Source organism: Nicotiana tomentosiformis, chromosome 7, assembly GCF_000390325.3.
Source record: "Nicotiana tomentosiformis chromosome 7, ASM39032v3, whole genome shotgun sequence".
Lineage (NCBI taxonomy): Eukaryota > Viridiplantae > Streptophyta > Magnoliopsida > Solanales > Solanaceae > Nicotiana > Nicotiana tomentosiformis.
In genome coordinates, this window is record NC_090818.1 from 116,761,461 (window position 1) to 116,774,419 (window position 12,959).

The following is a 12,959-nucleotide window of genomic DNA, read 5'->3' on the forward strand; positions in this document are numbered from 1 at the left end:
GACTACAAAAGAATACTTCTATGATGTTGTAGTGTGATTGAGGGCTATTGTGAGCTAAGTTGAGACAAGGTTTCAAGTTGTAGCTTCTTTACAAGGTATGTATAATATCTTCTTGCTTGTGCCTAAGGTTAATCTTGTGTTAGTTGTGTTGGTTGAGTGCGAAACCATAAGATAGCACTTGAAAGAACATGGGATGTAGTAGTCTTTTTTATTGGACTATTTTGTGGCTAAATAGATGGTTTGTGTTGGCTTAAAATTGTAAGAAATAATTTGATAATGTTGTGGCTGCTTTTGTTAAGCTTTTCTGGGTGTTGATTAAGTTAATTGAAGAAGAAAAGATGAAAAACAAGTGATTGACGATAAAAATTAAGGTGCTAGACGTATGGAGCTGTTTTGGAAGACATTTTGTGGATGTTTTGAACTAGAAATAATATAGTACATATAAGTATGATGTTCTGAAGGTTATAAACTAATTTATGGAATAAGATTTGGATTCAATTTATATCTTGTTGTGAGTAAAAACGAGCTTGCCGCTCAATTTGGTTGTTAAGATAATCGGAGAAACTCATATTGGATTATATTGTTATTGTTGCTATTGTTGGTTATAGTTGTTGTTGGGCTGTTGATGACCCTTAGTGGTTTTTGGGATGTATTAAAAATAGGGGAGTTGCTGTCCGGTTTTCCTTGAGCCATACGACCAGCCAAATATGATGGTACGATATTATATGTTAACCGCAATATCATTTCTCTTGTTGTAGATGCAAGAAGTTGTGTTGAGCTTGGTTGAGTAATAAGGAAGAGATCATACTAGTATGTTAAGTCTATCCATTCTTTCCTTTTGGCATGATCCATATAATACAAACGAAACGTGCAAACACTGAACTTTCATAAATGACTCTATTCATAGAAGTACTAGGGGTTCCTATGTTCTGGATTCCCCATATGTCCTACTATCATATCGTCTATTCATGGGTCTTATGATATTCCGAGAGATCTTATAGACTTACTTCCTTATGCATTGCATTCATTTATACATATACATTGACCCATGACCAGATGTCGTTATATACGCGTATATTATATGTATATGGGATATGAGGAGAGGTTATGGCGTTATATACGCACCACCACCTGATCATCTGGTATACATTTATGTTTTCGCCCACAGAGGCTGAGATGATATGATGGAATGCCCTCAGAGTCTTGATGATGTTATGTACGCATATACCTATGCATGATATGACATTTATACACATATGCATGACATTATAAATGTTTCATGATTCACAGATCTATTCAGACTTACATGTTGAGTCCTTTACTCCATGTTTCTTTCATGTCTATTATATACTAATTTTTATGCCTTACATACTCAGTACATTATTCGTACTGACGCCCCTATTGCCTGGGGGCTTGTGTTTCATGCCGCAAGTGCAGGTAGACAGGCTGACGGTCCCCCGTCTTAGGATCTTTGCTTAGCGAGAGTTGGTGTGCTCTATTTGATCCGGAGCTGCTAATGAGTTTTGGTACGATACCTTTGTATACATATGGGTATGACGGGGCCCTGTTTCATTCTCTATACAGTTGTACTCTGTTAGAGGTCTGTAGACAGTCATGTATAGTTAGATAGTATGTGGCCTTGTCGGCTTGCCCTATTGTATTCCGCATGTATATGTATATATATGTCTTTTGAGTATGTCTCCTCACGTATGTTATTCATATGATTCAGCAGTTTAGGGGCACATGTTATGCATGACCTACACTTATTTCATGTTTATATCTTAGATTTATGCTTAGGGGTGTTTGGTAAGTAGAACTTGGGCACTTGTCACAGCCCATCGGTTTGGGTCGTGACAAAAGTGATATCAGAGCAGTTCCATCCTAGGGTTGTTTACAGACCATGTCTAATAGAGTCTTGTTTATGAGTGTGTTGTGCACCACACTTATAGACATGAGGCTGCAGAACATATAAGTTGTTACCCTCCCTTCTTATCTTAGATCGTGCGATATAAGAATTCATTTTCCTAATGATATGTTATGTTTTCAGCGATGCCCAAGAAGGCTACAACCATCTAGAAGGGCAAGTCCGTGGATGATGAGACTACAAGTCGAGTGCCATAAGTTACCAAGGCTCAGGGAGATTCACATAGTGAGACTCCATCTCAGACTTCACATACCCTACCCTCTTTAGAGGAGATCCGAGGGGCACCATCTCCAGCGCCTGCCCCAGTACCTTCAGTTCCTCAGCCAAATGTACCGGGTCAGGAGATGAGAGATGTTATTCAACTATTGACTCGATTAGTGACCGCACAGGCTCGACGCCAAGAGGTAGGTATCGGTCATGCAGATAGGGCCATCAGTACGAGGGTTCGCGATTTTATTAATTTGGACCCTCCCGTATTCACTGGAGCAGATCCAAACGAGGACCCTCATGTATTTATTGATAGGATGCAGAGAACTTTGAGGGTAATGAAGGCCACTGCAACTGAGTCAGTTAAGTTAGCTTCCTATAGACTTCGGGATGTTGCAGTTAATTGGTACGAGTCTTGGGAGTTGTCCAGAGGTGAGGATGCCCCTCCAACAGTATGGCAAGAGTTTACAGAGGCTTTTCTTCGTCATTATTTGCCACCAGAGCTTAGACGGGACAGAGTTGATAGGTTCTTGACCCTTCGGCAAGGTAATATGAGTGTTCGGGAGTACAACCTTCAGTTTGATTCTTTGGCCAGGTATTCTCCCACTATTGTAGCTAAAATGGAGGATCGGGTTCACCGGTTCGTGATGGGGTTGGAGCCGCACTTGCTTATTGACTGTATGTCGGTCTCACTTCAACCAAGCATAGACATTTCTCGTATGCAGGCATACGCTCAGGGTGTAGAGGAGCGTAAGCAGAAGAAGAGGGCCGATCGTGAGCATGTTAGGGGCCAGAGTAAGAGAGCGAGATCTTCAGGTCATTCTAGTGAGTTTTGAGGTGGGCAGCGATAGCAGTACCCGAGGTATCCAGCCAGCGATTGGCTAGTGAACCCCCTCAGTTTGCCGGTAGGTGATTTGATCGTTCCACATATTCAGGGCCCAGTCAGAGATCTAGGGCCTCTAGTTCTCAGTACAGAGGTGAGTCAAGTCAGATGAGGCCGCCCTTGCCACGATGTGCTCAGTGTGGTAAGTAGCATGACGGGCAGTGCCTTGTAGGGTTGGGTATTTGTTATACTTATGGTTATCCAAGCCATATTATGAGAGATTGTCCGACGAGAGGTGGTGCAGGTATAGTTCAGTCAGCGAGATCTGTAGCCAGTTCGTCATCATTAGTACGTCCCCCTGGGCAAGGTTCACAGGCACCGGCTAGTCGTGGTAGAGGCAGAAGTGGAGAATCTAGCTCGAGCGGTCCTCAGAACCGTATTTATGCATTAGCGGGTCGATAGGATCAAGAGTCATCACCCGATGTTGTTACATGTATATTATCAGTCTCCTCATATGATGTATATGCATTGATTGATCCAGGCTCGACCTTATCGTACGCCACTCTGTTAGTTGCTAGTAAGTTTGGGATAGAACCTGAGTTGATTGAACCTTTTGAGGTGTCTACACCTATTGGGGATCCAGTGATAGCTAGACGGGAATATAAAGACTATATAGTAGTAGTTCATAATCGTTCTACAGTAGCAGACCTGATAGAGTTAGATATGGTGGAATTTGATGTTATAATGGGTATGGATTGGTTGGATTCTTGTTATGCTATCGTTGATTGTAGATAAAAGATGGTTCGGTTCCAATTTTCAGGGGAGCCAATTCTGGAGTGGAAAGGTAATACCGCATTGCCAAGAGGTAGGTTTATTTCCTATCTCAAGGCAAAGAAGATAATCAGAAAGGTCTATATTTATCACTTAGTTCGGGTACAGGATGTGAAAGCAGAGTCACCGTCCCTTCAGTCTATCCCAGTGGTTAATGAGTTTCCCGATATTTTTCCCGATGAGCTTCCAGGCCTTCCGCCAGAGCGGGAGATTGAGTTTGGTATTGACACATTACCAGATACCCATCTGATATCTATTCCTCCGTATAGAATAGCACTTGTAGAGCTGAGAGAGTTGAAAGAACAACTGAGGGATTTGCTTGAAAAAGGCTTTATCAGACCCAGTACATCACCGTGGGGAGCACCTGTGTTATTTGTAAGAAAGAAAGATGGTTCCTTGCAGATGTGTATTGATTACAGGCAGTTGGATAAGGCGACGATCAAGAATAAGTACCCGCTCCCGAGAATTGATGATTTATTTGATCAGTTGCAGGGTGCCAAGTGTTTCTCAAAGATAGACTTGAGGTCTAGGTACCATCAAGTAAGGGTTAAAGAGAAAGATATTCCGAAGACAACATTCAGCTCCAGATACGGGCACTTTGAGTTTCGAGTTATGTCATTCGGGTTGACCAATGCCCCAACAATATTCATGGACTTGATGAACCGTGTGTTCAGACCCTTTCTAGATCAGTTCGTGATTCTATTTATAGATGATATTTTGGTTTACTCCCATTCAGAGGCTGAGCATGCTGATCATTTACGTACTGTACTCAGAGTTCTACAAGAAAGGAAGTTGTATGCAAAATTCTCTAAACGTGAATTTTGGTTAAATTCTGTAGACTTCCTTGGTCATATTATTTCAGGTGAGGGTATCCGGGTTGATACACAGAAGATTGAGGCAGTGAAGACTTGGCCTAGACCCACGACACCGACGGAGGTTCGTAGCTTCCTGGGTTTGGCAGGATATTATAGGAGATTTGTAGAGGGTTTTTCTTCTCTTCAGCACCATTGACAAAGTTGACTCAGAAGGCAACTAAGTTTCAGTGGACTGATGCTTGTGAGCGGAGTTTCCAGGCATTGAAGGACAGATTGACTTCAACACCGGTTTTGACACTTCCAAAAGGGACCGATGGTTATGCTATCTATTGTGATGCTTTGGGCGTTGGATTGGGTTGTGTATTGATGCCGTATGGTAAGGTTGTTGCTTACGCTTCTAGAAAACTAAGAAACCACGAGAAGAATTACCCGACCCACGATTTAGAGTTAGCCGCGGTGATTCATGCACTAAAGATATGGAGGCACTATTTGTATGGCATTCATGTTGATATCTATATGGACCATAAGAGCGTTCAGTATATATTAAAGCAAAAGGAATTGAATTTACGTCAGAGATTATGGTTGGAGCTACTGAAAGACTATGATATTGATATTTTATACCATCTAGGGAAGGAGAATGTAGTAGCCGACACCCTCAGCCGTAGATCTATAGGTAGTCTGTCATATTTACAACCAGAGAAGAGTGAGATAGCTCGTGAGATTCATCAGCTAGCTAATATTGGATTTCGATTACTAGATTCAGGTGGTACCAGAGTTACTATTTAGGACACGACTACATCCTCTCTAGTAACTGAAGTAAAGGAACGCCAGTATGAAGATCATGTGCTAGTTCACTACAGAGATGCAACCCCTCAATAGGAGAAGACACAATTTGAGATTACAGGAGATAGAGTCCTTAGATATCGAGGCCGATTATGTGTTCCTAATGTGGCAGGGTTGCGCCAGCAGGTTATAGGAGAAACTCACTATTCTCGTTATTCTATTCATCCAGGAGCGACGAAGATGTATCATGATATCAAGGGAATATACTGGTGGGACAGAATGAAGAAGGATATAGCAAAGTTTGTTGCTCAGTGCCCAAATTGTGCAGGTTGAGATTGAGCATCATAAGCCCAGTGGATTATTGCAGGCTATAGAGATTCCAACTTGGAAATGGGAAGTGATTAATATAGATTTCATCATAGGCTTACCTCGTACCCAACATAAATTCGATTCTATATGGGTTATTGTCGATAGACTTACAAAATTAACCCATATTTTGCCTGTCAGGACTACGTATTCAACAGAGGATTATGCAAGGCTTTACATTAAGGAGATAGTACGACTTCATGGTTTCCCTATATCTATTATCTCATATAGAGGTGCTCAGTTTACAGCTAATTTTTGGAGGTCCTTAGAAAAAGGATTGGGGAGTCAGGTAAGTCTTAGTACAACATTTCATCCCCAGACAGACGGTCAGGCTGAACGTACTATTCAGACACTGGAGGATATGTTACGGGCTTGTGTGATAGACTTCAGGGGTAGCTGGGATGATTATCTTCCACTTATTGAGTTCGCATATAATAATAGTTATCATTCCAGCATTCAAATGGCTCCATACGAAGCTCTTTACGGACGGAAGTGTAGGTCTCCTATAAGATGGTTAGAGATTGGGGAAACTAAGTTAGTAGGACCAGAGTTGGTACAACAGGCAGTTAAGAAGATTAAGCTTATAAGGGAAAGGCTATTAGTAGTTCAGAGTCGTCAGAAGTCCTATGTAGATAATCGACGACGAGACTTGGAGTTTCAGGTAGACGACTGGGTATTCCTAAAGGTATCACCGATGAAAGGCGTTATGAGATTCGGTAAGAAAGGAAAGCTTAGCCCTCGATACATTGGACCTTATAAGATCATACGCAGAGTAGGCCAGGTAGCATATGAGTTAGACTTACCTTCCAACTTGGAGTCAGTACATCCAAATTTTCACGTGTCTATGCTCTGCAAGTGCATTGGAGATCCTTCTAGAGTCGTTCCAGTTGACGATGTTCAGATTACAGAGCAACTATCATATGAGGAAGCTCTCATTGCTATACTAGATAGACAAGTTCGGATATTGAGAACTAAGGATGTAGCTTCAGTTAAAGTACTTGAGAGGAATAAGAATGTAGAGGAGATGACTTGGGAAGCTGAAGAAGAAATGAAGAATAGGTATGCTCACTTGTTTCCTCTTCCGGAGGAGGATCAAACTGAGACATCACAACCTTTAGGTACGTATATGATACGTGATTCTTATGTTAGTTGTTGTTATTGGTCGTGTGAGGCCATTGGTGTTATTGCTGATTGTGGCCCTGTGTGGCTTTGTATTGTTGGACTTGCTGTGTGACAGGTTGGTAGTAGTACCGTTACAGAGGAGACTCTTCCAAAATTTCTGTAGATTTCTGGGAGTTTAACATTTGAGGACGAATATTTCGAAGGGGGAAGATTGTTACACCCTGTGGGTCCCAAAGTGACGTAATGAATATAAGACTTGTTAATCATTATTTAAATGATTTTAAATTCATAATATGACTATGTATGATGTTTGGATAGAAAATATAAAGTTTGGGAAAAATCGGATTTAAGTTGCGGAAAAAATGACTAAGGATTTGCCTTATAATAGAGCTTTTTGAGAAATACATTTCGTATGCTATATAAGGTCCTTTTGAGACATATGATATACAAAAATGAAGTTCTATGAGTCTAGTTTCCAACGCATTAAACCATTCATTGATACGACATCGGAGTAGAGAGAGATATCTATGTTTCTGCGAGACTGCGCAAGCAGCTCGGTTGGGACCCACTTGAGATGACCTCCGACCTTACGTTTTTTTAATGGCATTTCAGACTCATTTCGGGTCATTTCTCACCCAAATTTTATCTAACAGCTCTCCAAAACCCTCCCTAACATATACCAATATCCCAAGAACCAAACTCAATGGAAATCAACTCAAATCATCATAAAAGGTGTTAAGGACTACAAGAGAATGCTTCTATGATGTTGTGGTGTGATTGAGGGCTATTGTGAGCTAAGTTGAGTCAGGGTTTCGAGTTGTAGAAATTTTCCAAGGTATGTATAACATCTTCTTGATTGTGCCTAAGGTTAATCTTGTATTGGTTGTGTTGTTTGAGTGAGAAACCATAAGATAGCACTTGAAAGAACATGTGATGTAGTTGTCTTTTTGGTTGGACAGTTTTGTGGCTAAATATATGGTTTGTGTGAATGGAAATTGTAAGAAATAATTTGATAATGTTGTTTCTACTGTTGTTAAGATTTTCTAGGTGTTAATTAAGTTGATTGAAGAAGAAAAGATGAAAAACAAGTGATTGACAATAAAAATTAAGGTGCTAGACGTATGAGGCTGTTTTGGAAGGAATTTTGTGGATGTTTTGACCTAGAAATAATATAGTACATATAAGTATGATGTTCTGAAGGTTATAAACTAATTTATGGAATAATATTTGGATTCAATTTATATCTTGTTGTGAGTAAAAACGAGCTTGTCGCTCAATTTGGTTGTTAAGATAATCGGAGAAACTCATATTGGATTATATTGTTATTGTTGCTATTGTTGGCTATAGTTGTTGTTGGGATGTTGATGACCCTTAGTGGTCTTTGGGATGTATTAAAAATAGGGGAGTTGTTGTATGATTTTCCTTGAGCCATACGACTAGCCAAATATGATGGTACGATATTATATGTTAACCGCAATATCATTTCACTTGTTGTAGATGCAAGAAGTTGTGTTGAGCTTGGTTAAGTAATAAGGAAGAGATCATACCGGTATGTTAAGGCTATCCATTCTTTCTTTTTGGCATGATCCATATGATACAAACGAAATGTGCAAACGCTGAACTTATATAAATGACTCATTCATGCAGCACACTTCAAATCAAGTTAGCGCAAAAATGACTCCTAACTACAAAAGAAATAAAGAAAAGAAAAAAAACACATGTGTTGCCTCCCAAGAAGCTCCTGATTTAACGTCGCGGCACGACACAGATTACCATAATTTGAAATGAATCACCGCCAATACGTGGCCATCACCAACTTTTCCCAAATAGTGCTTCATCCGGTGACCATTGACTTGGAATACCTCATTATTTTTGGTTCTTCAATTCCAATGCATAAAAAGGCGTCACACCCACAATTTCAAAGGGACCACTCCATTTAGACTTTAGCTTTTCGGGAAACATCCTCAACTGTGAGTTGAACAACAATACAAGATCACCCACCTTGAACTCTTTGTTCCAAATGTATTTGTCATGAAGATATTTCATCTTTTCTTTGTACAAGGATGAACTTGCATAAGCATGGTACTGGAACTCATCCAATTCATTCAAATATGAAACCCTCAAGTTAACGGCTACATCCCAATCAAGATTCAACTTCTTTAGAGCCCACATGGCTTTGTCCTCAAGTTCCACCGGACCAGTATGGAGACATTCCGATAGGAGTTTTGAAAGAAGTCTGATAAGCCCATAATGCATCATCAAGCTTCTTGGACCAATCTGTCCGGCTAGCATTCATTGTTTTGGACAAGATAGTCTTTATCTCCCGGTTGGAGACTTCTACCTAACCGCTAGCTTGTGGATGATAGGGAGTCGTAATTTTATGTGTAACACCATACTTGCTAAGTAAAGTGTCAAAAGCCTTGTTGAAAAAATGCGACCCCCCATCGCTTATGATAGCCCGCGGAGTACCAAACCTTGTGAAAATATTCTTCTTCAAGAATGTCACCACACTTCTCGCTTCATTGTTGGGTAGAGCAATGGCCTCAACCCATTTAGACACATAATCAATCTCGACCAAGATGTATATGTTTCCACAAGAACTCACAAAAGGACCCATGAAGTCAATACCCCACACATCAAAGATATCAATCTCCAAAATGGTAGTGAGAGGTATTTCATTCTTCTTCGAGATTCCACCGGCCCGTTGATATTCATCACATCTTTTCACCACATCACTTATATCCTTGTAAAGAGTGGGCCAATAGAAACCGCAACTTAGCACTTTGGCCGCCATTTTTGCTCCACCATGGTGACCACCATATGGCCAAGAATGACAAGCCCCAAGAATGTCACTTTGCTCTTCTTCCGGTACACATCTTCTAATTACTCCATCCGTACAAATCCAGAAAAGGTATGGCTCATCCCAATAATAATCTTGGCAATTCCGTTTGAGCTTCTTCCTTTGGTTTGAAAAAAACACATCCGGGATGATTCCACACATAAGAAAATTTGCTAGATCCATGAACCATGGCACCTCCTTCATTGAAATTGCCAAGAGTTGCTCATCGTGGAAGGAGTCATTGGTTTCAAGGCCATGATGCGGCCTCCCCTCCTCCTCCAAACGAGACAAGAAGTCCGCCACTTGATTTTCACTCCCTTTTCTATCTTGGATGTCAATATCAAACTCTTGCAATAAAAGCACCCATATCATCAACCGAGCTTAGGAATCTTTATTGCTCATAAGATAGAGAAGTGACACATGATCCGTGTGGACAATAACTTTCGCACCCATCAAGTACGGGCAGAACTTCTCAATTGCAAACACAATGGCAAGTAGCTCTTTCCTGTAACAGTGTAGTTGACTTGGGCACTATTCATGGTCTTACTAGCATAATAGACCGGATTAAAAATCGTGTTGATACATTTCCCCAAAACAGCCTCAACTGCTACGTCACTAGCATCGCACATGAGCTCAAAAGGAATACTCCAATTAGGAGCGGTGATAATGGGAGTGGTTGTCAATTTGAACTTTAATAGTTCAAAGGCTCTCATGCAATCATCATTGAAGTTAAACTTAACATCTTTCTCTAAAATCTTGCATAACGGGTTCACCACTTAAGAGAAATCCTTGATGAAGCACCGGTAAAACCCTGCGTGGCCTAAGAAACTCTGCACGCCCTTCACCGAAGTTGGAGGTGAAAGTTTAGAAATCTCCTCAATCTTTGCATTGTCGACTTCAATGCCATTCTTTGAGATCTTGTGGCCAAGGACAATGCCTTCCTCGACCATGAAATGACACTTCTCCCAATTTAGCACCAAATTCATTTCTTCACATCTTGCTAATACTCTATCCAAATTTGCCAAGCAATCATCAAAGTAATCCCCAACTACCGAGAAGTCATCCATGAAAACTTCAAGGTAATCCTTTACCATGTCCGTGAAGATAGCCATCATACACCTTTGAAAAGTCGCTGGTGTATTACATAACCCAAATGACATCCGCTTGAAGGCGAAAGTACCATAGGAATATGTAAAGGTTATTTTCTCTTGATCCTCCGGAGTAATAAGGATTTGGTTGTAGCCCAAATATCCATCTAGAAAGCAATAGAAATCACGGCCGGCCAACCTATCAAGCATTTGGTCAAGGAAGGGAAGTGGAAAATTATCCTTCCTTGTGACTTTGTTGAGCTTGCGATAGTCCATACACACTCTCCAACCGGCCACCGTTCTTGTAGGAATCAACTCATTCTTGTCATTGGTGACCACCGTCATGCCCCCTTCTTTGGGACACATTGAACCGGAAAAGTCCACGAACTATCAGAAATAGGGTAAATAACCCCGGCATCCAACCACTTTATGATCTCCTTTTTGACAACCTCTTGCATAGCCTCATTGAGTCTCCTTTGATGTTCAATAGATGGTTTGGCGTCTTCCTCCAAGTTGATCTTGTGCATGCAAAGTGCGGGGCTTATTCCCCAAATATCCGCCAATGTCAACCCAATGGCCTTCTTCCTCTTATGTAGCACCGCCAATGTAGAATCTACATGCACGTTAGTCAAACATGAGGAAAGAATAACCGGTAAAGTAGAATAAGGGCCAATAAATTCATACCGAAGATGTGGAGGCAATGGATTTAACTCCAAGGTAGGAGGCTCTTCAATGGATGGCTTTGTAGGAGGAGTTTTCCTATTTTAAAGATCCAAGGATAGTTTCCGGGGTGCTTAGTTGTACGACCCCATTCCTTGCAAAGAGTTCACACATTCCATGAAGCCATCCATCTCGTCATCATCAAAGTTGAGCAAGACGACCTCTAACATATCACCCACATTGATCATGGCACTTGTATCATCAACAATCACATCGGTCACCAAGTCCACAAAAGAACACACTTCGTTGTTATTTGGTTGCCGCATGGATTTGCACGCGTGGAATACCACTTTTTCATCACCCACTCAGAAAGTGAGTTCTCCAGCTTCCATATCACAAAGAGCCTTCCCCATAGCAAGGAAAGGTCTTCCAAGAATAATCGGCACCTCATAATCCACTTCACAATCAAGAATGACAAAATCTGCCGGAAGAATAAATTTATCAACACAAACCAATACATCTTTAATCACTCCCAACGGTCTCTTCATTGTACGATTGGCCATTTGCAATCTCATAGAGGTGGGTCTTGGTTTCCCAATTCCCAAGGGTTTGAAAACCGAATAGGGCATCAAATTGATACTTTCCCCAAGATCACAAAGAGATTTAGCAAACTCGACACTTCCAATCATACAAGGGATTGTGAAAGCACCAGGATCTTCCAACTTAGGAGCCATTGAATGCACAATTGCACTCACTTGATGAGTGACTTTGATAGTTTCAAAATTCATCGACCGCTTCTTTGTCACCAAATCCTTCATAAACTTTGCATAACCGGGAATTTGTTCTTAAGGCTTCAACTAATGGCACATTGATCGAGAGACTCTTCATCATTTCAATGAACTTTTTGAATTGATTCTCGCCATTTTGCTTGGCGAGCCTTTGAGGGTATGGAGGTGGAGTCTTAGGCAATGGTGCCTTAGCCTTTTCCACTACCGGCTTAGGTATGTCAATAATGTGATCCCTAGACGGGTTCACCTCCTCTTGAGTCTATTCCACAGTGTCATCAATATCATTCCGAACTTCATCATTTGAACTTCATCATTTGATTGCATCACATTGCTCAGGACCTCTTCTTCTTGTACCACTTGCTCATCATCCACAAGTTGCCTTTGATTTGAGGTGGGTGCATTACCACCTCTTCCACTTCTTGTAGTAACGGCCATGGTATGCCCCGTATTGTTCCCACCCTTTGGGTTCACCATCGTGTCACTTGGTAGTGCCCCCTTAGGACAGGAATTTAGAGCTTGAGAGATTTGCCCCATTTGAACTTCTAAGTTGTGGATCGATGTGCTGTGTGAGGAAAGTTGGGCATCGAAATTGGCATTCTTGTCCATCATTTGCTTGAACATGTTCTCAATATGCCCCATTTCATTGTTGGAAGAACTAGGACCATGGAAAGGATAAAGAGGCGGGTTGTTCGGTTGTTGATACATCGGGGGCC

At 41.2% G+C, this 12,959-nt stretch overlaps 1 protein-coding gene across 1 annotated transcript; it reads left to right on the plus strand.

Moving 5' to 3' along the window:
- Window positions 1–2,448: 2,448 nt before the first annotated feature.
- LOC138896253 (uncharacterized) lies at window positions 2,449–7,034 on the plus strand. Its single transcript, XM_070181048.1, has 7 exons — window positions 2,449–2,947; window positions 3,496–3,702; window positions 3,746–3,798; window positions 3,894–4,064; window positions 4,859–5,374; window positions 5,712–6,038; window positions 6,987–7,034. Exons 1-7 carry the CDS (start codon window positions 2,449–2,451, stop codon window positions 7,032–7,034), a joined length of 1,821 nt encoding a protein of 606 aa, XP_070037149.1.
- The last annotated feature ends 5,925 nt before the right edge of the window (window positions 7,035–12,959 follow it).

Coding starts and splice junctions, on each gene's coding strand:
- LOC138896253 (XM_070181048.1), top strand. CDS start 2,449: ATGCAGAGAACTTTGAGGGTAATGAAGGCCACTGCAACTGAGTCAGTT. Junction 2,948..3,495: donor TAAGAGAGCGAGATCTTCAG/GTCATTCTAGTG, acceptor TGATTGATCCAG/GCTCGACCTTATCGTACGCC. Junction 3,799..3,893: donor GCCAATTCTGGAGTGGAAAG/GTAATACCGCAT, acceptor GTTCGGGTACAG/GATGTGAAAGCAGAGTCACC.